The 27,384-nt window shown below is 41.9% G+C and overlaps 1 protein-coding gene across 7 annotated transcripts in view; it reads right to left on the minus strand.

Annotated features, from left to right (window-relative positions):
* Window positions 1-27,384, minus strand: part of DLGAP1 (DLG associated protein 1) — a 759,376-nt gene that overhangs the window by 258,078 nt on the left and 473,914 nt on the right. For all 7 annotated transcript variants that reach the window (XR_004538413.1, XR_004538412.1, XM_033934400.1 and 4 more), the window contains one exon: window positions 16,977-17,997. Coding sequence is in view for 5 of the 7 variants with exons in the window: in XM_033934400.1 (XP_033790291.1) it covers window positions 16,977-17,930 (954 nt within the window). In the remaining 2 variants the exon portion in view is untranslated. The remainder of the gene's footprint in view (window positions 1-16,976; window positions 17,998-27,384) is intronic.

Here is a 27,384-nt window from a genome sequence, read left to right on the forward strand (position 1 = left end):
GTGTGTACAAAAGCTTACGTCCAGATTCTGCTAACGATGCCTACAATGTAGGTACCTAGAAGTGTCAATCACGCATTAGGCATCACTAACAGAATTGTGCCTACATTGTAGGCGTCTCTAATGTAGGCCAAGGTTTATCTCCCCTCTATTGAGGTACCCAATGTAGGTGCCTTCTGGTGCCCAATGACACCTAACAATGCTTAACTTAAAAAATGCCACTGATCTGCTCCTAGCCATGTCTATACCATGTGTAGGTGCCTTCCAACTTAGGCACATAAAACCCAACTTACCTTACATTTTTGTCATTATGAGCTCGTTAATAACCCCATTAATTTGATACTTTAGATGCCTACAAGTTAGGTGCTACTTAGAGAATTTCCCCTTTAAGGGATCCTTTTACAAAGCTGCAGTAGTGATTCCCTCATAGCATATACACCGAAGCTCACTTAATTCCTATGGGCTTCGGTGCATTTGCTACGAGAGAATCGCTACTGCAGCTTTGTAAATGGGGCCCTATATTTACAGAGTTAAAAAAAATAAAATAAAATGAATGTATAAAAATCCACCAAATAGAGGTACCAAAACTTGGCAAGAAATTTGGGAAAATGAAATGAAAATATCTTGGCCTTGCACACCCTCAGTAGATGAGACCTTTATTTATACAAATAACCACCATAGCCAGAAATATTCTTAAACTGGAACTTTTGATAAAAATTCACATACTTACAGGAGATTCCTTGATCGATCTCTATCATTCCAAGCAGGCAAATGGAATAAATGTCTAACCACCATCATTTCAAATGCACCCTCCTACCAAACCTTCAGGAAATCAATCAAAACCTACCTCTTTGATAAATTTCTCTGACTCCCTTCCTGCCTTGTATCTCTGATATGCCTCCGGATATACCCGACTACTCTTGACTTGCTAAGTTAACCTGAAAGTCTTTCTGTATCATCTCTGTCTGTGTACAGTCTCTTCCTCTGTAAACCGCTCTGAACCCTTGTGGTACTGCGGTATACAAAAATAAAGTTATTATTATTATTATTATACTTCAGGATCCTTTTTCTAAGGGCTCCTTTTATCAAGCCGTGCTAGCGGGGTTAACGTGCATGACTTTTTATCACACGCTAACCCCTGCGCTGGCCGAAAAACTACTGCCTGCTCAAGAGGAGGCGAGCAGCTAGCGCGGCTGGTGGTTTAACGAGCGCTATTATGCGCGTTAAACCGCTAGCGCAGCTTGATAAAAGGAGCCCTACGGTGTGCTAACGGATTTAGCAAATGCTAGTGATTAGCGTGTGCTAAATGCCATGCAGCCCATTATATTCCCATGGGAATTCTATTTAGCAGAAAAATGCTAAACTAAATATCTTTGTCCACAGAATTCCTGTACATACAAAAAACTAACTATATAATAAGCGTCGCTGTTAACTGACTCAACTATCGAAAGCCATCAATGGTTTTGTATTAGAAGTTTTAAAAGTATAATTCTTCATAATTCTGTTATTGTAGATATGCAATGCAAACAAGAGATCATCCAAAATACTGCACTCAAAATCAATCTTCAATGTTCTAATAAGATTTGTTCCTCAGCTGTAGAGCAAAATCAGATATTCTCTACCGAAACACATGTGGCTTGGAAGGCAAAATAAATATAGCATTAACCATTCAAAAGATTAACATCTTGCTTCCATTAGCTGCTTGTTTAGTTGTTCAATAAACTGCAGCATGGAGGAAAAGAGTAGTCCCAGGTTTTACTAGCAAGAATAAACAATTGATGTTAATTTCTATTGTCTGTAGATATAAATAACTTACCTTACTGGATGTAAAAGCAAACAGACTCTCCCTACGGTAAATTATGTTCATCATTTCTCCTAATTTTGGTTTGGCTCAACGCAGCTGATCGCATTTAAGCCTCTTTCTGTCCCTTGCTAATTCAAAGTGGGTGACTACGGAAGGAAACACAAGGGGCTGGCGGGGAGTGGCTAGGCATCACTCACAACAGTAGGTTTGTAACTTTAGCTTTCTATTAGTATGCAAATACTTAATGGGATGAGGTCACAGAACTGAAGAACAATACTTAATGAATGACTGCTCAGTGCTGATTTCCAAGCCCGTGCAATTTAATCTCCTTACCAATTATTGTAGCTCCTTTGGGGGGAAAATGTTCTATCCGAAAAGCAAGCAAAGCATCTTCTCCCTTTATGGCGTGTGTCTTAAATATTAAAATGGCAGTTCTATAAATTTGGCACTAGCGTTTATGTGCTCATGTGTACTCATAAACGTTTAGAATATTAGCACTTACATAGGCATATCCCATTGTGCCGCCTAAGTGTTGTAAATAGATTCACGACTATTTTGCACAGTGCATATTGGCAAGGGAGCAGGCATATGAGTGAAGCATGGCTGAGACATAAATGGCGCTCCATCATACAGATGTAACTTACAGAATACTGCAAGTTATACGCATGCCTGTTGCATCTAGGCATCTGTATTCTTCTGCTAACTGCTTTGGCCCAGAAATGGGTGATGAGGAACTGTGACAAAGATGCCCACAAGCTCTACGAACATACACATGAACAGGTATATGAACAAGATTACATTACTGCTTGACTTCCCCTCTATATGCCTCCAATATGCTTTTCAGCCCGTGCCCTGCTAAGCTCCCTATGTTACCCAAGGTCCCTCCCCCTAAACTATGTATGCCCTTTCTTCCTCCTGGATCCCCCCTCTATGCATAACATGTTAGCCTCATCTTGTACTTAGATCCACTGCCTACGGAATCTGTACACTTCTCCTTGATGATAGTTTGTTAGTCTTTAATATTGTACCTAGGTTCCCTCTATTCTCTGTAATCCTACCAGACCTTCTGTTACCCTGCTCTCTGAATCTGTGTGTTGTTCTACTGTTACCCGCCCTGAGCTTTCTGGGAGGGCGGGAACTAAATCAAAATAAATAAATAAATTATGCCAGCTCTAAAGCTGGTGTACTTGCAGGCACCTAAATGGTACACTGATACCGAGTATTCTAGTATTCTATAACAGAACCTATGTGCCTATGTTTCGTTATAGAATATACCGTATTTTCGCGGATATAACGCGCACCATTGTAAAACGCGCACAGGGGTATAGCGCGCAGAAATCACGATGATATGTACAAAAACTTTTCTATACCGCGCTCAGGCATATAACGCGCATGCTGCCCGACTCTCCTCTGGCCACCCCGACTCTCCTTTCGCCCTCCCCGACTCTCATCTGGTTGCCCCGACTCACCCTGACTTTCGGTGCACTGCCCCGACTCTCCGTGCCTGTCCCCCTTGAAGTCCTGTCCCCCCTTGAAGGTCTGCCTGTCCCCCCTTGAAGGTCTGCCTGTCCCCCCTTGAAGTCCTGTCCCCATCCTGAAAGCCTGATGCCCCCCCTCGACGTCCGATTCTTCTCCCCCCTCGGCAGGACCACTCGCACCCCCACCCCGAAGGACCGCCGACTCCCCGACAATATCGGGCCAGGAGGGAGCCCAAATCCTCCTGGCCACGGCGACCCCCTAACCCCACCCCGCACTACATTACGGGCAGGAGGGATCCCAGGCCCTCCTGCCCTCGACGCAAACCCCCCCCCCTCCACCGCCCGCCCCCCCCCCCAAGAACCTCCGACCGACCCGCGACCCCCCTGGCCGACCCCCCCACCCCCTTCCCCGTACCTTTGGAAGTTGGCCGGACAGACGGGAGCCAAACCCGCCTGTCCGGCAGGCAGCCAACGAAGGAATGAGGCCGGATTGGCCCATCCGTCCTAAAGCTCCGCCTACTGGTGGGGCCTAAGGCGCGTGGGCCAATCAGAATAGGCCCTGGAGCCTTAGGTCCCACCTGGGGGCGCGGCCTGAGACACATGGTCGGGTTTGGCCCATGTGCCTCAGGCCGCGCCCCCAGGTGGGACCTAAGGCTCCAGGGCCTATTCTGATTGGCCCACGCGCCTTAAGCCCCACCAGTAGGCGGAGCTTTAGGACGGATGGGCCAATCCGGCCTCATTCCTTCGTTGGCTGCCTGCCGGACAGGCGGGTTTGGCTCCCGTCTGTCCGGCCAACTTCCAAAGGTACGGGGAAGGGGGGTGGGGGAGTCGGCCAGGGGGGGTCGCGGGTCGGTCGGAGGTTCTTGGGGGGGGGCGGTCGTTGGAGGGAGGGGGGTTTGCGTCGAGGGCAGGAGGGCCTGGGATCCCTCCTGCCCGTAATGTAGTGCGGGGTGGGGTTAGGGGGTCGCCGTGGCCAGGAGGGTTTGGGCTCCCTTCTGGCCCAACTACACAAAGTACGGGGAAGGCGGGTGGGGGTGTCGTGGGGGTCGGCCAGGGGGGTCGCGGGTCGGCTGGGGGACGGGCGGAGGTTCTTGGGGGGGGGGGGCGGTCGTGGGGGGGGGGGGGTTTGCGTCGAGGGCAGGAGGGCCTGGGATCCCTCCTGCCCGTAATGTAGTGCGGGGGGGGGTTAGGGGGTCGCCGTGGCCAGGAGGGTTTGGGCTCCCTCCTGGCCCGATATTGTTGGGGAGTCGGCGGTCCTTCGGGGTGAGGGTGCGAGTGGTCCTGCCGGGGGGGGGGATGTATCGGACGTCGGGGAGTCGGCCGGGCAAGAGGGCTTGGGCTCCCTCTTGCTCCGATCGTGGATGCGGGTGCGGGTGGGAGCGCGTGCGAGCGGTCGTTCGGGGTGGGGGTGCGAGCGGTCCTGCTGGGGGGGTGAATCGGGCGTCGGGCGGGGTGGGAACTATGTTTAAAAACTTTTGTATACCGCGCTCAGGCATATAACGCGCGAGGGGTATGCGCGGTACGTAAAATCACGTATAACGCGCGCGTTATATCCGCGAAAATACGGTACACTTCTCCCTCAATTTTCATGGGGGTTAGGGGCAGAGCCAGCCCGCGAATATTAAAAAACCGCAAATAATATTCGGGCCGGTTCTGACCCACCCCCCACCTTCCCCCGGAATCCTGGACCTTACCTTAAGCCCTCTGAGACTCCCCGGAACCGTACCTGGTGGTCTAGCGGGCTTTCGGGGCAGGAGCGATCTTCCTACGCTCCTGCCCCGTGCAGATCACTCATAGGAAATGGCTGCCGTGAGCTCCCGTCGTAGTCTCGAGAGCCGACACTGACATGGGCATGCTGCTCACACTGGAGAAGTTGAAAAGGTGCGGGGAAAGGGAAGGGGATGCATGTGCGGCAGGGGGTGGGGAAGAAGGTAGGGAAGGGGCACTACCTCCCCAGGTACCGCTCACCCTTACTGCACCATTGTTTCTAGTATCATTTGTTTTATCCCAAGATGTAGATATGATTATAAAATTTTATTTTCAGCCACGCTAGGCTTATTTCTGGGTCAAAGAATCTAGATGTTTCCTGCTTTAACCGAAGAAACTCAACCATGGCAGAAGTTATTTCTTTCTTTGTTCCAGGAAGCATGATGTCTTAAGGGCATCATATGCACTTTGTTTTCAATGTAAATTTATAATTAAGTATTTTAGTATCCGCCCCCCCTACAATCCGATAAGAAGATCAACTGTTTTTACACCTAAGCAGCAATAGGACCAGCCGCCACTACCGGGAACCCTTTGCCACGATGCTTCTATTCCTTTCTCTCCTCTCTTCTACCTTCCAAAGTATTTAGACCAATGCTGTCTTGTTAAAATGTTTATTTTATTTTTATTTTTCCTCTAACTCTACTTTTCACTTCTCTATTACCCTCCAGGTACTTTAGTTAGATTGTGAGCCTTCGGGACAGTAAGGGAATTTTTCAAGTACCTTTCTTATTTCTAATCTTAATGTATATTTTCTGTAAACCGCTTAGAACCTAACGGATGTAGCGGTATATAAGAAATAAATTACATTACATTACATTATCCCTCTAATTCTATCAACTTGCATGCCCAACTTCACATTAAGGACCAGATTCAGTAAATGGCGCTGAAAAATAGGTGCTGGGAAAATCAGCACTCAGGGGCTGATTCTGGAAGTGATGTCTGCCGCGTGTCAATCACGAGCAGGCAACTCTTCCAGAATCATAGTGAGTAGAGATTCTAGGCAACAGAAATGATGACTTCCTATACACTCTGTCACATACCAGTAGAGTAATACTTCTCTGCTGACCTCATCCGTAGGCAGGTAGATAAATGATGGGAGGAACTGGTGGAGGAAGCAAAAAATCTCCTCTGACTTAACCCTGTTATGCCTTATGTATACCTTGTTATGCATTATTATGTATATAAACTTGTAACCCATTCTGAGCTCTTCTGGGAGGATGGGATATAAATATAAATAAATTAATTAAATGTAGGCCAGGCCTACATTTCCAGTGCCTAGGGTTCTGACAGAATTGTGACTAGTGGAGCTTAGTGACGTTGAAGTCAGGCACCACCCTACACATTCTCACTTCCGGGCTTGGCATTACCATGCGCCACTAGCCACCATGGACCTAGGCACCGGTCACGGAGGCAACATAGTGGCGGATATATATATATATATTTTTAAATGAGAGTTTAACTGGGTTTTAATGGTGTGACCAATTATTGCAACAGAGAAAAAAGAAGACCCAATAATCCCCAGAAAAAATCAGTCCAATGAAGCTGTGGATACTGATGTTCTGAAAATAATTTATTGTACACTCTTACACATAAAACCATAAAAATGCAATTGTAATAGTCCAAACGGACCCTAAACTGGATTCTAAATGGACCCTAAAATGGACCCTAAACGGACCCTTAACCAAACGGATGCTAAACCTTGATGGAAGAAAAGGGGGAGGATTAGCAATTATTCTTTTTTTTATTTTTTATTTATAATTTTTCAATAACATATCAGGTATCTACTTGTACAGAAAGGTAAAGTTAGGTAAGAAATAAAATACAATACAAATTATAATCTACTAACCCTAAATAGCTTAACTTTAACTCAAGTCCTCAATATGGGTCCAAGATGTAGAATTAGCGAGAACATAGCAAAGAAATAGAATAACAACTAACAATTATGTTGGCTGAGACAGGAGATCAATCAATCTAAGAGTACTTCATGTTTCTCTTCCTGATTAGCAATTATTCTTAAGGAAGGATTTGAGTTTGAACTATTGGATTCCAAAATGACCTATCAGTTAGAAATATTAGCCTGTAAAATTAGCAATAAGGAACTAGAAGAATCCCTCTCTTGCATATTATTTTATGTCTTACCGAAAAGCTGGCCAAAAGCCAAAGAGGACTTTTGTGAATTTGTTCTATATAATTCAATTACTCCTTCATATAATATCATCACAGGTGGCATAAACTTACACCTAGATGAAGAGGACAATCCAGATGCGAAAGACTTTAAACACTTTCTATCTTTGCTTAATTACAATCTCCCTTTACCCACACAAACACATGAAAAAGGTCATCAGTTAGATGTGGTAGGTATGTCCACAAAGGGGATTTTAGACCCTTCCATCTCTCTACCTGATGGCACCTGGCGTCACGATATCTCGTCTGACCATTTTACTTATTATTTCAAGTTAATCTGGACTCATTTAAAATCTAAAACACATCCAAGGACAAAAAGAGAACATCTCACAAGGGGTCATATCAATCCAGAGGAATATTGGTCACAATATGAACTACAAGCGGAGATAGGAGAAGGAGTCGATTTTTGGGATCACTAGATGAAAACTAGCACATCCATTTTAGATAAAATTGCCCCTACACGAAATAGCAAAAGCTGTGCAAATAAATATAACACATGGTTTGACACTGAACTTTTAAAAATGAAACAATTAGTAAGGCGACTAGAAAGAATTTAGAAAAAAACAGGAAAATTGTCAGACTGGAACAACTGGAGATCCAACATAAAAATTTAATCAATCAAAAATTAGAAAAAATAAAAAATTGGCTCACACAAAATAAACTAGCTCTAAACATAACAAAAACTAAGGCCTTATTCTTCCCAATGAAACAGGGATTAAAATTATCAGCTCCTTTCTTAATAGACAATATAACTATTGGGTTAGTATCATCATTAAAGTTATTAGGAGTTATCATTGATGACAAATTCTCTTATCAAGAGCACATCAGCAATGTAGTCAAATGTTGCTTTTATAGATTGCGATTAATTTGCTATATGTCTAAGTTCCTAGAACCGAAATCTTTAAACATTTTAATACATTCCCTCGTCATATCTAAATTAGATTACTGTAATTCACTTCTGTTAAATATCACTCAAAAGGAAAAAAAACGTTTACAAATAATCCAAAATACTGCAATTAAAATCATTCACAATGGTAAAAAATACGATCATGTAACACCTTTTTTAATAGACTCACACTGGCTTCCTATTAATCAACGAATAACATATAAAATATTACTTTTAGCATTTAAAACATTATCCACTAATGAACCACAATTCATAGACCGGTTACTAGTTCCATATAACTCGACTCGTTCCCTGCGGTCTACAACACAAGGGCTGCTTATGGTTCCTTCCTTGAAAATTATTGGAACCAGACGTCATGACATATTTTCAGTTATGGCCCCTCTTACCTGGAACACTCTCCCCTTATACATAAGAGAAGTTAAAGATCTTAATTTATTTAAAACCAACTTAAAAACTTTTCTTTTCAAAGCTTCTTTTAATCTTTAAAATAACTCTTTTTATCCATTTTATCCCAATCCTAATGTTTTTTCCCTTACTCGGCTTTTGTTCTCTTTTCACTAGAAAAACAGTAATTTTGTAACTTTTTACCCACCTTTGCCCTTTCCTTATGTATCCAAGTTCGTCTGTATTGTCAGTTTGTTTTTTATCCCCCTTTTAAGGTTGTACACCATATATTTTTAATGTTACTCGCTTAGTATGTAATAAGCGATTTATCAAATTTAATTAAACTTGAAACTTGAACTGATAAAAGACAAACATAAATCATTTTACTCTTCTAAAATCGACTTATCTAGCACTAGCTCAAAAGGAATCAATACAAAAGAGCTGTTCAATTTGGTTACGAATTTATTTGACACCACACGCAACACTCAACTCATGCATAACATTAAACTACCTTCAGCAAATGATTTATCACAGCATTTCGATTCAAAAATTAAAAACCTAAGAAACAACTGTTCGACAAATAACATTAATGATCATCAAATAGCTAACATACAAAGAAATGGAATACCAGCGGACATGATCTGGAGTTCCTTTCAAGATTTACAATGGAATAATTATATCAAACTATATAACAAATACTCTAAATCATACTGTGTTCTGGACTCATGTCCCCCAGAAATTATGAAAGCAGCTCCATTAGATTTTAAACTTTCCTTGCTGAATTCCTTAACCGATAACCTAAAAATGGAAAATTCCTCACTAACAATGGTCACATAATAATAATCCTAATTCCAAAAAATAGTAAAGAATCTTCTGCACTAGTAACCAACTATAGACCGTAGCATCGATTCCATTTATTGTAAAAATCATGGAAGGATTGGTACATATCCAATTGATAGAATATCTTGATCAGTTCTCTCTCTTACATGAAACTCAATCTGGTTTTAGACCTTTGTTCAGCACTGAGACAGTAATTGCGGCTATCTTGGATAATTTACGTCTCCTGTCTAGTAAGGGCCTTAATGCCCTGATCATGCAATTCGATATGAGCTCTGCGTTTGACTTAGTGGACCATGGGAAACTGCTACAATGCTTAGTTGCAATTGGTATCAGAGAAGAGATGCTAGACTGGTTTCGAGGTTTCCTTATGTCCCGCACCTACCAAGTACATTTTAATTACAATCTCTCTGATACCTGGAGCAATCTATCTGGTGTACCGCAGAGGTCACCACTATCCCCATTGCTTTTCAATGTCTACATGTCCTCACTAGGTGCAATTGACCCAGCTGGGGATAAAATTATCCCAGCTGGGGATAAAATTATTCAGTTACGCAGATGACTTTATGATCATCATTCCATTTACTAACTTTCTCTCAGAAATTACTCCCAAGGCATCAGAAGCACTAAATTTGATGGAGCAATGGATGACTGAATTCAAACTGAAACTTAATTCAGAAAAAAAAATTTTTTTTGTAGCTATGCATCAATAAACTTAGTTATCCTATTCAGTCTACTATGAAGGTATTGGGTGTAACACTAGACCAGAGCCTAACCATGAAAGACCAGGTAGACTCCTTAATCAGAAAGGGTTTTTCACTCTCTGGAAGTTTTGATCCATTAGAGCATATTTTGATATGTCAGTATTTAGAATTCTGGTATAATCCCTCGTACTGAGTCAACTTGATTACTGTAATATCGCCTATTTGGCAATTTCCCAAAAGAATATGCGACGATTACAAATAGTACAAAACGCAGCGGTCAAACTGATTTTCGGGCTGAAGAAGTTCGATCATGTGACACCTTACTACCGACAGCTGCATTGGCTACCGATGGAGGCACGTGTGAAGTTTAAGTTTGGTTGTTTTTGCTTTAAGGTACTATTTGGTCTAGCCCCTAAATATATAACTGACCTTTTCTCTTTCTCAGCCAATAGACATAAAAGAAGCTCACATTTGAACTTTATTTCCCCTCCAGTTACAGGATGTAAACTCAAAAGATATCATCAACACCTTTTCTCACATCAGGCAGCATTATGGGATAAAGATCTAGAACAACTGCTTACGCCTACGACTTATGGGGAATTTAGGAAACGCCTAAAAACATATCTGTTCCTGAAGTATCTAGGCAGCTGACCCGTACAATTCTTTTTCCACAATAACTGAACCCTAGAGCTGTTAATCACTAGCTTTTAACTTCACTCAATTTGTACTATCTTTTAATCATTGTAAACCACATAGAACTTCACGGTCCTGTGGTATATAAACTGTTATTATTATTATTATTATTACACGGTCCATGTTTCGGCGAACACATCTTCCCATAGCGATTTTTCATGCTGTTTATACTTGTCTGCGGTATTCTTTGACCACATGTTTAAAGACAATTAGATTAGGTTCAGTCCAATTCTTTATTTGTGCATTTGAAAACCATTGGACCCCTGAGGAAGGCGTGTTCGCCGAAACACAGACCGTGTAGGGTCCGTTTGGACTATTACAATTGCATTTTTATGGTTTTATGTGTAGGCCTGCCTGTTTGTGCCTAACGTGAATCCGGACCTCAGTGTTATTCTATAAAAGGCATTCAAGGATGAGTGTCCTTTATAAGAATAGTTAGTGGGGATTCACATGCTCAACTTTGGGTGTGAGGACTTACACCAATTGAAATCTAATGCAGTGGACATCAGAGAGTTTCATTGTTTGGTAATTCAAGCTGTATGTGATAGCAATGCTATATCTTTACTCTTTTTTTCATTTATTTCTTATTACTATTCTCCTGATCAGATTTCTTTTTGAGTCTCCTCTCTCAGCCCCTACAATGGATTAATGAAGTGCAGATATCCCTCCTGTATATTGTTGTTTGTTTTTCCTTTTAAATGTTTATGAAAAAACTCTCTGTGTGCCACATTTCCTTTCTTTAAAGATGTGTCCATTATCTATTCTCTTGAACAGGCTTCCTGAAGAACCATCCTTCCTCACAGGCACCAACTGGGACAGTACACATCTCCCTTCTGCCCATGGCCCCATAGCAGCAGTGAGCACATACTGGAGGTCAGTGCTTGGGGGGAGGGGGTAGAAATAGAGAACTTTTGCCTGTGTTACGTCCAGAATTCTGGCCTTCCAAATTTCTTGCAGCCTTAGGTTCTGGGCCAATTTGCTGCTGCTGATTTGGCTGTACTTCATTAATCCATTGTAGGGGTTGAGAGAGGAGACTCAAAAAGAAATCAGATCAGGAGAATAGTAATAAGAAATAAATGAAAAAAAGAGTATATCACATACAGCTTGAATTCCCAAAACGGTAATGTCAAAATCCCACATACCCTGGGATAAGGGATTTCTCCCTCAGTTGCAAAAGCATAGTTAGAAGGTGTTAGAGAACCGGGAATTGTTGTTAGGTTTGAGTTCAATGTTGTATAAGAAGGGTCAGCCACACACCGGCAACTGACAGGAGTAAAGTGAGCTGCTAGCCACTTCCAGGGAGAAACAGAAGTTGTGTTGCACCAGCTGAAGCTATTTACCGAGAATCAGATTCAGCTTGATGACTGAGTGGACACTGGGACAGAGACCCAAATACTGGTGTTTCCAATACTATGCATAAGGATTTATTAAATAGCGGTAATCCAGGAACCAGAAACTAGCCAAGTGAGTTGCTATATATACAATGACTGGTCTGTTCTTTCTGGCTTTACATCCTACACCTTATTAGGGCTCTACTCTCACTTGTTTCAATTACTGTTCCTTAGATATACTGTACATCCTTGAGATCTCTTGAAGGTGTCACAGATGTACCGTACTAAGTTTTCTGGGTTGTTGTTGTTTTTATTCATGCTGCTTTTTTTCTTTGCCTCCTACTTGTAAAGCTGGCACTAGTTGGTTCAAGTCCCATGTGAACTGGACCCATTGTAAATAAGTAAATCCGAGACCAACTTGACGCTTGGCGCTCTTAAGAAAAATAGTTAGAAGTGACAGATTGCAGAGGGCTGCACACTTCTGTGTGGCTGACAAAAGTACATGGAGAAGTTAAACTTGGATTTCCACATCATGGTGCAGCAGATGTTCTGTAAAAGCATTTCACAGGAGGAGAAGGTTTAAATGATTTTAAGTAGCTAAAAATGTTCACCATTATTTCAACTAAGAAAGTGTGTGGGGTAAAATATCACCCACTGACACTTCAGAAGTATATAATTCTGTGGTGGAATGCATTCTTTTTATACTAGATCTCCTGGTTTATTTTTATATATATATATATATATATATATTATGAAGTCTACCAGCAAGTAGGTCATGATCAGCTACAGTATAATTAAAAAAGAGAGGCAGTTGGATTTTCTGTACTACAATTACAACCCTATTAAATGTACAGAAGAACACAAGGGCAGCCATACTGGGACAGACCGCAGGTTCATCAAGCCCAGTATCCTGTTTCCAACACAGGTGCAGTGTTCCCTCTAAGCTGCGCTGGCATGCGCTGGCGCACAAAATATTACAACGCAGTGCACAAGTTCCTCGTCACAGCGCACACAGTGTAGAGCACAGTTCTTCAACCGCCGGTCCGCAGAAAATTCCTGCCGGTCCGCGCAGGGCCGGCAAGATGGACGTTGTTAAATTTCCTGCCCTGGTGGTTTTCGCGGAAATCTTCTGTTCCTCCCAGCCTCGGGCGATCAAGACAGGCTGCCGACGTCGGGCATTCCCTCTGAGTCTCGCCTATGCGGAAACAGGAAGTTGAAACAAAATAGGCGGGACTCAGAGAGGAAAGATCCCGACGTCTGCAGCCTGTCTTGATCGCTGCCCCTGCCGAGTCGCCGAAGAGGGCTGCGGGGAAGCTGCAAGTAGAAGGGAGATGGTCAGCGTGCGCGGTGGGGGGCAGCGTGTGGATTGGGGCCATCAGCAGCGTCTGTGCTGAAAGCCTGCCCATGTGCAGAATGCGGCGGATAGGGGCCTCCGGCTCGTCTTGGGCGGCAGGGCCTGCAGTGCAAAGCTGTTTTTGCCGGCTTGGGGGTGGGGGGGTGTCACGAATGTGCAGGGAGCCTTCAACAGTGGCTGTCTCCTCTCCTAGCAGCTCTATACTTACCAGGGCAGTGATTCACTTTGGCAACTTCCCCTTTCCTCAGAGGCGGCAACGGACCCAAGGCTGCCTAAGGAAATCACTTCTGCAGGCAAGTACTGAGAGCTGCCGGAAGGACAGGAAGCCACTGTTGGAGGCTGGAAAGCTGATGGATAAAGGGAGAGCTGCTACTGCACCTGGAGGGAGGTAGAAAGAGAGATGCTGCTGGGAGGGGAAGAGGGAAAGGGATGGGAAGAGAGCTACTGTTGGATAGGGGGGAGGAGGGAAGGGAGAAGGAAGAAAGGAAGGAAACAGCTGGCAGGGAGATTAGAGGAGGGAAAGGGGAGAGACAGGAATGAGAAAGTAGAGAGAGATTGATGCTGGAAAGGGGGTCAGCAGAGAAATGAGAGAGGGATAAAGATGCTAGATCTGGTGTAGGAGAGATAAAAATGAAGAAAGCAGTGAAGCTGGAATGAATGATGTAAAAAGGAGAGAGGAAGCACAGGCTGGATGGAAAGGGGAGAGGGGCATAGAAAGAAGTCAGATACATATGGAAGGGGGAGAGGCCAGACAGTGGATGGAACGGGCAGACGCTGGAAGGAAGAGTGGAAAGAAGATGAAAGCAGAGACCACAAAAGGTAGAAAAAAATCATTTTATTTCTATTTTGTCATTACAATATGTCAGATTTGAAATATATATCCTGCTAGAGACATAACTGGGGACTGCAAAGCCTAATACTATTCCTGTCATGTGTTGACTGCAGTATTCTGTTAGCATGATATTTCTGTGTAGCATTCTGTAATAATTTGGCTTGTTCAGTTTTCTTGATAGTAGAGGGGATATATGTGAAGGGGAGGGGAGACAGGGGTTTTGTTGGTCCTTGCTCTGAATATTTATATTTATAAAATGACAATTGTACAGAATATTGTTTCTTTTTATACTTTAATAAAATACGTTCAATATAAAATCATAACTGAGGCTTGTGCAGATGGGATCAGATGGTTTGTGGGGACCGAGCTTGCGGAGACTGGGTGAAAATGTGTTTTTATTTCGGTCTTAGTAGTTTGCCGGTCCACAAAATAATTATTTTATTTATGCCGGTCCACGGGTGTAAAAAGGTTGAAGAACACTGGACTAGAGTATGTCCCCATGAACCTACAAATCTTAAATTCAGTTCCATAACTGGCCTGGAACTTAAGCTGGCCTGATGCCTTGACAACATATTTATTTGGCTCATAACTTGCTGGCGCCCGATATTTTTAGCTCACAGTGAAAAAAGTTTGCTCACAACACCCGCCCGCTTAGAGGGAACACTGTACCTCGCCAGATCCCAAAGAGTAAAACATATTTTATAACTGCTTATCCTAGGAACTACCCCAATATTGACTGGGTAAATATAACATTAGGGCTTGCTAGGGAGGTAAAATTTCTTGAGGAAATCAAGTACAGTGGTACCTTGGTTTACGAGCATAATTCGTTCCAGAGGCATGCTCGTAAACCAAAATACTCATATATCAAAGCGAGTTTCCCCATAGGAACTAAGGGAAACTTGCGTGATACATTCCCATCCACCCCCACCCCCAGAGGCCAGCGGTGCTGCTCTACCTCCCCCCACCGAGAAACGGCATTGCTCCCACCGAAGGCCCCCCCGTGTGATCCACCACCCTCCCCCCCCCCGCGATCTGGCACCCTCCCCCTCGCGATCCGGCATCACATCGCTTGCGTCGCACCCACCCCGCCGCGATCTGAAATCCCCCAGAGCCACTCGAACACGCTGCTTACCCCCATCTGGCCACCGGCACCGGCACCAACACACAGGACATGCCGGTGCCAGTGCCCGAAGATCTGCATCCTCTTCTTTGCTGGGCCTTGAGCATTTGCGTATGCTCAAGGCCTGTGAGTTCACGCTGTCTACCCTCGCCACCAACACTCTCTGGAAGCTATTACAGCATTGATCAAATTCATCCTAACTCACAACTATTTCTCTTTTAACTACTACATCTATCTGCAAATCATGGGCACTTCTATGGGCACCAGGATGGCACCACATTATGCAAAGCTCTTCATGGCAGCATTAGAGGAGACATATCAGACTTAACCCCTGAAATACTTCCCATATATTGATGGCATTTTTTATGATTTGAACCGAGGGAGAAGAGACTCTCAAACAATTCTACAACTCTTTCAACACATACCACCCTACAATGACATTCAAAAGTGACTATTCCCAAGAAAAAGTAAATTTTTCTAGACACCACAGTCTCTATCAACAATGGTTACATCCAAACATCTATATACAGGAAACCTATAGACATGCATTTTGTAAAATTTATTATTGATACATATCAAGTTATATCACAGATATTTTAGAGTTATAAATTAAGGATTCATCTTTCTTAATAAGGGCCCCTTTTCTAAAGCCACGGTAGCAAGTTCCATGCAGCAAATGCGACACAGCGCATTCCAATTCATATGGGATTTGTTGCATTTGCCACAATGGGTCTCACTACTGCGGCTTTGTATAAGGGCCCTAAATGATTATAGCTTGCTTTTCAAATAAGAATAAAGCATCAGAGATTCCTAGTAAAACTTCATACTGTAAATAAAAGCAAATAATCTCAGACTGAAATGTCGAGACACTACAGAGCTGTATGTCAAGTTTAAATGTATCATAATATTAATTGGAGACACTTGATTTTCTGATTTACTGATCCAGTTCTCACCAGGCACATATTTCTAAACAATGGATGTCTGCTTTTCAGTCTAATATAATAACACATCATAGACTCTGAAATTGTATAAAGTAACAATTATCCTTCCTACACTAGTACCCAACCTTTTTCTTCATAAAGAATTAATTTTTCATAATAATATTTTATAATAGCATGGATATAATTTTCTTTATTTTTTTATATTGACTGGATTAAGAACATAAGAACATAAGAAGTTGCCTCCACTGAGTCAGACCAGAGGTCCATCTCGCCCAGCGGTCCGCTCCCGCGGCAGCCCATCAGGTCCGCGACCTGTGAAGTGGTTTCTGACCACTTTTATAACCTACCTCAAGTTCTATCTGTACCCCTCTATCCCCTTATCCTCCAGGAACCTATCCAAACCCTCCTTGAACCCTTGTACAGAGTTCTGGCCTATCACATCCTCCGGAAGCGCGTTCCATGTGTCCACCACCCTCTGGGTAAAAAAGAACTTCCTAGCATTTGTTCTAAACCTGTCCCCTTTCAATTACCTTTTATATAATTATATAATTCTATTTAGAACAACTAAAGGAAGGCTGCTAGAAAAACATGAATGTAAAAGGGATAACAATATGGAGAGAAAAAAAAAGTATATTCAGCATACCTGGAGGTATTGGCAGGCCCGTTCTGGCTGGCTAGATTCTGATTTTGCCACCGTTTGATCCATATTAAGTGAACCCTTCTGGTAAACTTCACGGGCTCTGCTCACTGTAAGTGTAGAAGACCAAGAGCCTTTCTTCATTAACTGGCTGTCCAAGCTTATAGGTAAGTTTGAACATGTAGAGCATTTAACATCATTATTGCTTCTAGATGACTTTAATGCATGTTCATTGATGGTATTGTAGGCTTCCATGAAGTACTGAGAAGCAGATCGATCAGGGCATCTTCCCATAGTCATAACTCCAGTGGGACTATGATAAAAACAAGCGTCACTGTCCAAGTTATCATCGGAACCCCACCATCCTGATATGTTTGAGCGGGGCTTGACCTCTGATCTCCTGTCTTTACTCTTGCTACGCTTCCCATATCGAACAGTTTGAGTCTCTTCTGGGCTTGCTTTGTTGCCATTGACATTACCTTTTGATGGTCCCTCAAGGGAATGGGACTTTGTGAAGAGCTTTTGAACAGAATGGACCAAATGCCGAATCCTTCCTGGACTATCACTGCGTTGTTCTACTGCAGTGCGCTTGTACTGTAAGGTATGGTAGCCATCTCTGTTGATAGGAAGCTGCCTTTCAAACTTGTCCAAAAGATTGGCAGGAATGCGGTTGGCTTTAGCAACTGTTCCATGGGGGACCAGGGAAGACTCCTCTTTAGATTCCTGATGGGAATTGTAATGTCTCCGAGGAAATGTGCTGCTAGCTATCTGGTCACCATAAGGCATCATACATTCTGCTGGAAAAGAGTTCCTTTGACCATAATAGGAGTGATCTATTGGGTATGGGTCCACTGGATTTAATAAATATGGCTTTCTGTCTGGATGATATGGCAGAACATCACAAGAGGGGTCACAGGCAACCCCATGATGGTGACTGCGAATGCTTGACAACCCTTTCATGGTGGAGCAAAGATTGTCACCAAATCATTTAATATGTGCTATTGGATGGCAGGTCCTTGTGAAAGGCCTAGGGAAATGAAGAACAAGAAAAGCTTTGAGAATTCAACTATTCAAACTACCACAATCACTTTTAATTTAAATTCACTGCTCTAGGATTAGATTCTTAGGGATCACTTTACTAAGCTGCATTAAGCACTAATGTGCACCTAACACAGCACAATAAATGGAGTACCTCAGGATGTACTTACGGTGTCCTGCGGTAATTTCAAATTGTGTGCATTTCAAATTTTTTTATGGGACAGAGGGCAGAGAGTGGGCATTCTTGCACTAACCAACCAGTGCATCTAACTTACTATACTGGATACTGTGTATGCCCAAACCACCTACAAAATAGGTGGTAGCAAGTGCTCATGGGATAATTTAAAAAAATGGCAACATTAGCCCATGGCAATTAATACAAACAATAGGTATCATTAATGCAAAAAAAAAAAATAGGGGCCGTTTAACCAAAACTTAGTGTGCGCTAACGGACATTAGCGTGTGCTATGGGCCGGATCCTGCAAATGGCACCATTGTCGGGCAGCGCCTCCAAACAAGGTGTCGTTTGTGTGTCGATCACGCAACCGTGCTGTTTGCAGAATCGCGGATACATGAAAGGTAGACACTGGAAATGTAGACCAGAGTTTTAAAGACCTACGTTTCCAGCACCTACCTTTCATGAGAATCGTATCTAAGGAGATGCCTAATGGCGTCTAAGGCCACTGCTGGTGTTTAACCATGCCCATAAGAGCCTTAGGTACTGCAAGGTGCCTCCTTAGATGAGAGAATGGCGCCAGTTTTGGAAGCGCCCTTAGACACATCCATTTTTTTAACAGTATTTTAAATGGTTTTTAATTGGTGCAGTCAATCACTGCGATGCTTGAACCAATTTAAACTATTAAATTAAGTTGTGTTAGGGCGCCTAATGCCATCTAATTTACAGCGTCGTTATTAGAATATGGCACTAGGGGCTAGATTCAGTAACCCTCCAATCCGTGGGAGATTAGAGGCAGGCCGACCGATTCGCCAACCATCTGCATGCAAATGGGGGCAATCGGAGGAACACCCCCAACCAACTGCATGGATCGAATTCGGCCCTGACAGTAGTGACAGGAGAAGCAGCCTCCTGTCACTGCTGTCAGGGCTTCTAACAGCTTAAAATTTTTTTTTAAAATTTTAATTGGGCAGATATTTTGTGTGTATTACACATGCAAAATAACTGTTCGGTTAAAATAAAAAATAAAAAAGCCCACCCCCGAAGTGCTTCCTCCCTCCCCAAACCCCTAAAAAATGCCCTACGCAACGATGCCCCCCCGTGCCCGATGCTCTGCCAAACACAAGGCAGGAGGGAAGCCTGCCATCTCAAATGCCACCTGGCAAGACTCGGCCCACCTCCCTCCCTGTAGTAGGCCATCCGGATGGCCGGGCTAGGCCCACCCCCTCCCCTTACCTTTATAATCACTGGGAGCAGGAGGGGTGCCCAGTCCCTCCTGCTCCTTAGGCCTCCTGTGATCGTCTTCAGGAGCAGGAGGAAGCCCAAAGTCCTCTAGCTGCTGCTGCTCTGCTGCGACACTGACCTTAGGCCACGCCCCAATGCATCATCTGATGCATGGGGAGGGGCCCAAGGCACTGATTGGCTGAGGTGCCTCAGGTTCCTTCCTCGGGAGGGGCCTGTCGCGCCTCGGCCAATCAGGGACTTCCTTAGGGAGGAGTCTAAGGAATTCCCTGATTGGCCATAAACATGCATGAGTTATAGTTAGAAATATTCACATACAGTGGAAATCTAGTACAATACTACTGGATTACATTACATTACAATTTACTTATATACCGCAAGACCGTGAAGTTCTATGCGGTATATAAAAGAAGTTGAACAATGAGATGAATTAAGTTAATTACCCAAATATTTGGTAAGCAAATAAGTTTATAGATGCCTCCTAAAATCCAAGTAAGTGGTTTAACTCATAATTAAGGTGTTTAAATCTTTATCCCAGGACGCTGCCTGGTAGGACAGAAGGCGATAAAATACTTGTTTCTCCCTTTCCCCAGTTCTTAAATGCTGCACTTCTCTGCATAAGTCAGGAGTTGCTAGAAGTTCTTGCATGCACAATTTTCTGATGACTTTTTTTTCCTTTCTGAACCTGTGAGAAATTAAGGCCCTCTTTTACTAAGGTGTGCTAACCAATTAGCGCGTGCTATACATAGACACTTAAGTTCACTCAACCACAGCCTTGAATAGGTTCTTATCAGATGCCCTCTGAACACCTAAATATGGATGCTCTGTTATAGACTTCTAAGCCCTGGTTGATTTCTGTATAAATCATCCAAAGTTGGGCGCACAAATTTGGGTACTGATCATAGATATGCATGCAAATTAATTAGCTAATTAGGTGCTAACAATCAATAATTGTTGTTTAATTGGCAGCAATTTGGAGATACACATGCATCTGCCCTATGTCCTATTCAATAACATCCATGCCTAATTTTCATAGTGCACAACTCCAAAGGGGATATAACAATGGGAGGAATATCCTCAGAAGTTGGGCTCAGTGTTACAGAATCCTGTCATTTGTGATCCGCCGTAAATAGGATGCTAGTCTTTGGAATGAATATGCCTGTTATTTTAAATGCTCCTGCCATGTTTAGATTACAGTAATGCATTATGCAAAGGAATCACTAAGAAAGAAATAAAACGTCTTCAAATTATTCAAAATACTGCCATTAAATTATTTCAAAAGCACGAAAATACGATCACGTCACACCTCTTTTGAACAATGCTCACTGGCTGCCTATAGATCATCGAATTTCATATAAAATAATGTTACCGACATACAAGACCATAACTTTCGGCCAACCTGATTTTATTAAAAGGCTACTTATCCCCCATATTCCCCATCGTACTTTATTGTTCATCTAATCAAAACTTGCTATCCGTTCCCTCTCTAAGATACATTAACACTATGCGTATTAACATTTTTTCTGTTACGGCCCCTACTATCTGAAATTCAGCACCAAATTATATAAGAGACATTACATCCCTTGATAAATTTAAAAGTAACTTGAAGGCCTTTCTTTCTTTTTCTTTCGGTGTATAATAGTCCTTCTAAGGACGGTCATGGAAACCTGTACCATGTCATTTTTTAATCATTTTAGCCTATTTTACAAAATATTAGTTAGACTATTTATTTTATTGTTCCCCTTCCTTTTGTTCTGGTCCTTCTCCCCCGCTTTCTCTTTTTACAAATTGTATTTCCACCCTTTTCCATCCTGTATCGGCAAGTTAATGTTTGTCAGTGCGTTTGATTGTTTGTAGCATTATTTGTAATTTGTTTTTAACGTACGCTCTTTTTATATTTTGTTCTTATATTATGTAGAACCGCTTTGAATTTTTGATAAAGCGGTATATCAAATTTTTAAATAAACCTGAAACCATATATTGTTTTTGTGTCTAAGAGATTACATTACATTTAAATCTTCTATCCCGCCAATACCTTTCAGTTCTAGGTGGTTTATAATAAGAAATTAGCCTGGGCTTTCCCAGGGAGATGATAAGGTTGATAGGGACCTTTGAAGAAGACATTCTGTCAAAACACGGACCGTATTGGGTCCAGGGTCCAAAGCTTTTCAGCGGACAGCGCCCTAGAGGTTTTTATGTGGTTTGCCAAGTTTTAATATTATTTTAATATTAATAAAGTCCATCTCAGGAACATCATTTCTCCACATTGTTTTTTGTTTCTTCTTGGATTTGTCTGTGGAGATCATTGGGTCAATTCTCTTGTTTTTGTCTACATTTCCGGCACCCATCTATCTTCCACATAGCCATGATTTTGTAAACAGCCACCGGTGTAGATTGACATGCAATCGGCAGCCATTCTTTAGATGGCTGCCGATATCGGCACTGCTTACAGAATTTGGACCTCTGTACTTACATATGTTAACAGGCAGAGAAGATTGCTATCTTCCATTCCATCAGACCAGCAACCTCTGCACTGGATGGATAAAAAGTCTGTGAAGGCTGAGATGAAGAGCTCCAAAAGGTAAAAGAGGAGGAGCAACTCCCAAGCACAGCAGCTGTATATATTTCTGCGTGGGGATTTTACAGCTGCCATTGGTATGCACCTTTTTTTCTGTGTTTCTATTGTACAACCATACAAAAACAAGTCCACACAAACAAAATGGGCTCACAAAAGAAACACCAATTTGGCATGCACATAGAGCATCACGATTGCAGCACTTTTCAGCAATGGTTCTTTCTTTTACGACACACATACATATTACGCACTGACATCACTACTCGTGCGCAGCGCAGAGATGTGGTATTTTAGCCTACTATTAATGCGCTAGTGTGCAAACGTCCTACCTCCTTTGCATTTTCCTGGTGTGATTCTACTGGACATATTATTTGCATGGAATTCATTTTAAACATTGAGGTGTTTTTTTGGGCGCTGTTCACCACGCTCTTCTCAAGCACTGTTCGGTAGAGTGCCCTCGTTCTGAGCATCGGCCTATGAGTTACCTTTCTTAATCCAGAGAAAACAAAAAACAAACAAACAACACACTCTGTGGAGTGACGATGTTCCTAAATGAACTTTATTTGAAAGTGTCAAAGTTCCAAAGGTACACTGAAATCATCCACATAAAATAATTTCATCCACATAAAAGTAAATCATCCACATAACAGCCTTAAAGGACCTAGTCCGCTAGGGATACAGGACCCAACACGGTCCGCGTTTCGACAAAAAGTCTTTTTCAGGGGTCCCTGGGGGTCCTATAAAGGTGACTACGTGGGGAAACAATTGTGTGGTGAACCGGAAGTGAGACACTGCTTATTTCAGCCTCCAAGTTGATAGTAAATAAAGATTGTGGCCTCTGTTTTTAACTAGTAGCATTCACGCACATAGATTTACGCAATGTTTGAACACCTCTAAGTTGCGAAATGCCACCTTATACATCACCCTCTGCATTTATCACACAGGTTTTGCACTTAAACATGCATACGTTTTTCAACTAATGCAAGGCAAGTACAAAAACATATGCACTTTAGCAAAAGGGCCCCCCATTAATGTGTTGCGTTTCATTGCTATATGATTTGATTAATTGCATGGTTGTAAGCTACTGTGTGGCATTCTTGGACAGCAATGTCATAAATTTTAATTAATAAATAAATAGAGTTAAAATCTAAATGAGTTTCATTTTCAAGATTACACCAGCCTGCTTTTGGATGTCACGAATGCTCTTCACTACGTATTTATGGGATCCTTTTACTAAGGCGCGCTAAATATTACCACACGCTAAATGCTAAGGCGCCCATAGAATATAATGGATGCCTTAGCATTTAGTGCGCACTAATCTTTAATGCATGCTAAATCAGTTAGCGCGCCTTAGTAAAAGGACCCCTATGTTAAGCCAATAAAAGCTATCCTAACCTGAAATTTCAGTCGAGGTTGATGAAATTAGGCAAAAATGTCTTCACAATAAAGGAACACTGAGGGGAGTCCAGTTTTTATTTACCGAAATCTTCATCTGCTTTAAGGGCTCCTTTTACGAAGGTGCAGTAGCGTTTTTAGCGCACGCACTGGATTAGCGCACGCTATAGGGTGCGCTAGCCGAAAAACTACCGCCTGCTTGCGAGGAGGCGGTAGCAGCTAGCGCACGCGGCATTTTAGTGTGCGCTATTCCGTGCGTTAAGGCCCTAATGCACCTTCGTAAAAGGAGCCCTAAATAAGAGAAGAGTTTGAAAAATGACTGAAGGAAAAAGTACCGATAAGTTAGATTAGTGTGTTTGAGGACTTCTCGCTTCCTTTGACAGCAGCAGGCACAGCAAGACCCACTCAAAACTGACACAATTATACACAGTCCTTTTGATTCTATTCATTTTCAAATCAGATCAATTGCACTCTTGGTTCAGGGAAGATATGACAGCCACCCCTGCTGAGCCCCAAAAGGCATCTGCAATCAAATAAGATTTTGAAGCCCAGTTTAACACAAAATAAAACAGAATGCAAAGGATGTTCGGTTCCTGCTCTTTAAGCTAAAGCAACAAAAATAAACAAGCCCCCCCCCCCAAACCTCAGAGCCCTTTTTCAGAGCGGTTTTGTCTGGAGAGGGGAGTTAGACAGGGGTGTCCATTATCTCCTTTGCTATTTGCTATTGTTTTGGAACCTCTGCTTTTGGCTATTCAACAGGTAGAGGAGATACAAGATATTCCTTATGCAGGTCGGGAATATAAAGTCTCTGCATATGCAGATGATATTTTGATTCATTTGAGGAATCCTGAGTCGACCATTCTACATTTACTGGATTTGATAGATAGATTTGGAAAATTCTCTGGTTATAAAATAAATTGGAGTAAATCAGAGGTTCTTCCATTAAATGTACATTGTGCAAAAGAATTATTTGATACGTTTCCTTTTATTTGGAAGGAAGATGGTATAAAATATTTAAGTATTTGGATAAACAGTACATTGGAAGAAACGATGAAAGTAAATGAAAAATCCTTATTGTTAAAGATTACGGAAATGTGTGAGCAATGGAACCCTCTACAGCTGTCTTGGTTGGGGAGAGTTCAAACGGTCAAGATGATGATTTTGCCTGTGATTTGCTACCAAATGGGTATGTTGCCAGTTTATTTTCAAGGGTCCTTTTATAAAAAGTTAAATAGCATTCTGACAAAATGTATTTGGCTGGGGAAAAATGTGAGAATTGCTCTAGTATCTTTACAAAAACCAATTGTGGAGGGTGGGGTAAATTTTCCCAATTTTTATAGGTATCATCAAGCCTACATAATGTGTCAAGGTATATATTGGATCCTCCCTGAGCTCATGGAGCATGTTCCAGACTAGCTATATCTAGAATGGAAAATTATGTCCCCTTTAAGACTATCTCATGTATTCAGTATCAGATTACCTAGATATGCTAAAGACATAATTTTATTGGATACATGGAAAACAATTAAATTTATTGATAAACTAACAGATGTTCCCATAATGAAATCTACTTTGCAGTCCTTATGGTTAAACTCCAAGATTCAAGTAGGCGGTGCTGGGATCACCTGGAAGAATTGGATGCAGGCAGGTATTCGGACATTGGATGATGTTATATCTAATGAGAAACTGCTTGATTTTTCATGGCTGCAATAATCATTTGGCATTTTAAAGTCTCAACATTATAGGTCGTTGCAGTTGAAGCAGGCTATTCAGAGTGGGTTCCCTGAATGGAAAAACTTAAAAACTTATTATAGCTTGCAGATCCTTTGCTACCAGACAGATTTAGTAGGGCATCAGGCCACCCAGTGGTACAAATTGATTTCTGAATTTTTAAATAAGAAGCCAAAAAATAGTCTTAGAGATATTTGGAGCATCTAGATAAAACAGCATATTTCTGTGTTTTGCTGGCCACGAATTTGGACTTGAAGGTTGAAATGTTCAGCGTCAGCATCTATGAGACAAACATGGTTATTTTTATTGTATAGGATTTTTTGGACCCCAGTTCGATTACAAAAAATAGATAATTCTAAATCTAATAGATGCTGGCATTGTCATATTAATATAGGGACTGGATCATCTGTTATATTTTTGTCCATTGATACTTAGTTTCTGGAAGTCAATTTGGGAACAAATAAATCTCATTCTTGAGTCATCTATTCCCTTAACCTATGAAGCCATAATTTGTGGTACGTTACTACACGTTAAGCCTACTTTGGATAAATATAAAAGTTGCCTTTTCCTGATCATGACGGGAATAGCTGTTCAAATGGTCACACATAATTGGAAGAACCATGACAGAATTAATTACACTTTTTGGTGGGCAAATGTGTGTACCACATATAAATATGAAAGAATGACTGTGGAACGTTTGGGGACTAGTAATTCATTTAGTAAAGTGTGGAGTGCATTGACTGCATTTGTTGCATGGCAATAAGGGTCATGTATCTTTCTTTTTCTTAGATTTCCTTACACATTCAGGGAGGGTGGGTGGGGGGAGGGAAATGTATTTGAGGATTTAAATTACTTAATTATAATATTGTAATCACATCATATATATTATTGTATTAATAATTGAGATGAGGATGGGAGAAAATGATTGTTTTTATGTATTATTTGTGTAGTTAATAGTGCATTTTATGCAGTATTTTATGTTAAATTAATTGTACTGCATTATCAAAGTTTGAAAATCAATAAAGATTTATATATAAAAAAAAAGAAGGGGATCACAAACTGGTCTGAGAAGGTTATCATGCTGCTGTACCAGGCCATGGTGCGCCCCCATCTGGAATACTGCGTCCAACACTGGCCACTGTACATGAGAAAGGACATAGTACTACTCGAAAGGGTCCAGAGAAGAGCGACAAAAATGGTTAAGGGACTGGAGGAGTTGCTGTACAATGAGAGGCTAGAGAAACTGGGCCTCTTCTCCCTTGAAAAGAGGAGACTGAAAGGAGATATGATCGAAACATTCAAGATATTGAAGGGAATTTACTTAGTAGAGAAAGAGAGATTGTTCACCCTCTCCAAGGTGGAGAGAACGAGAGGGCACTCTCTAAAGTTAAAAGGGGATAGATTCCGTACAAACATAAGGAAGTTCTTCTTCACCCAGAAAGTAGAAGAAATCTGGAACGCTCTTCCAGAGGCTGTTATAGGGGAAAACACCCTCCAAGGATTCAAGAAAAGGTTAGATAAGTTCCTGCTGAATCAGAACGTACGTAGGTAAGGCTGGACTCAAATAGGGCACTGGTCTTTGACCTAAGGGCTGCCACGTGAGCGGACTGCTGGGCACGATGGACCACTGGTCTGACCCAGCAGCGGCAATTCTTATGTTCTTAAACACTACTTGAGATTTAAAAGGAAGACAATGCAATTTTCATAGTAAAGGTGTCACATGCTCAAATTTACTTCAACCAAAGATTAAATGCACTGCAGTATTCTGAACCACTTGCAAAGACTACATTTGGATGATGACATACCCAAATGAAGTGCTTTATACTAATCCAATATTGATTTTAATCTACTCAAAAGCCACATCTGAAAGAAAAAAAAAAGATTTGATAGGTAAAACCTGATCCTTCTTGGTTAAAACACCTAAAACTTTCATCTTCTTTTGCAAAGTATGCACCATGCTATCTACCTCAACAAATTCTAGAAATAATGGATGTTCAACCATTCCTACCAATATCAACTCCGTTTTTGCGCAAGATTCAAAACTAGTCTGTGACCCATTATCCAGTCATTAATTACATGTAAATATGATGCTAATTTATCAATCTGACATAGGAAAGAAAAATTGTACATCGTCTGCATATAGATGATAACTAATACCTAACTTGTGAAATACATTACCCAATGATGCCAGACAGAGCTTGAACAAAAGTGTATCCCCCTATCTATAGTCAGCTATGTAGAAATGCATCCATTTTTTT

This window comes from Geotrypetes seraphini, chromosome 2 (genome assembly GCF_902459505.1).
Source record: "Geotrypetes seraphini chromosome 2, aGeoSer1.1, whole genome shotgun sequence".
Taxonomy (NCBI): domain Eukaryota; kingdom Metazoa; phylum Chordata; class Amphibia; order Gymnophiona; family Dermophiidae; genus Geotrypetes; species Geotrypetes seraphini.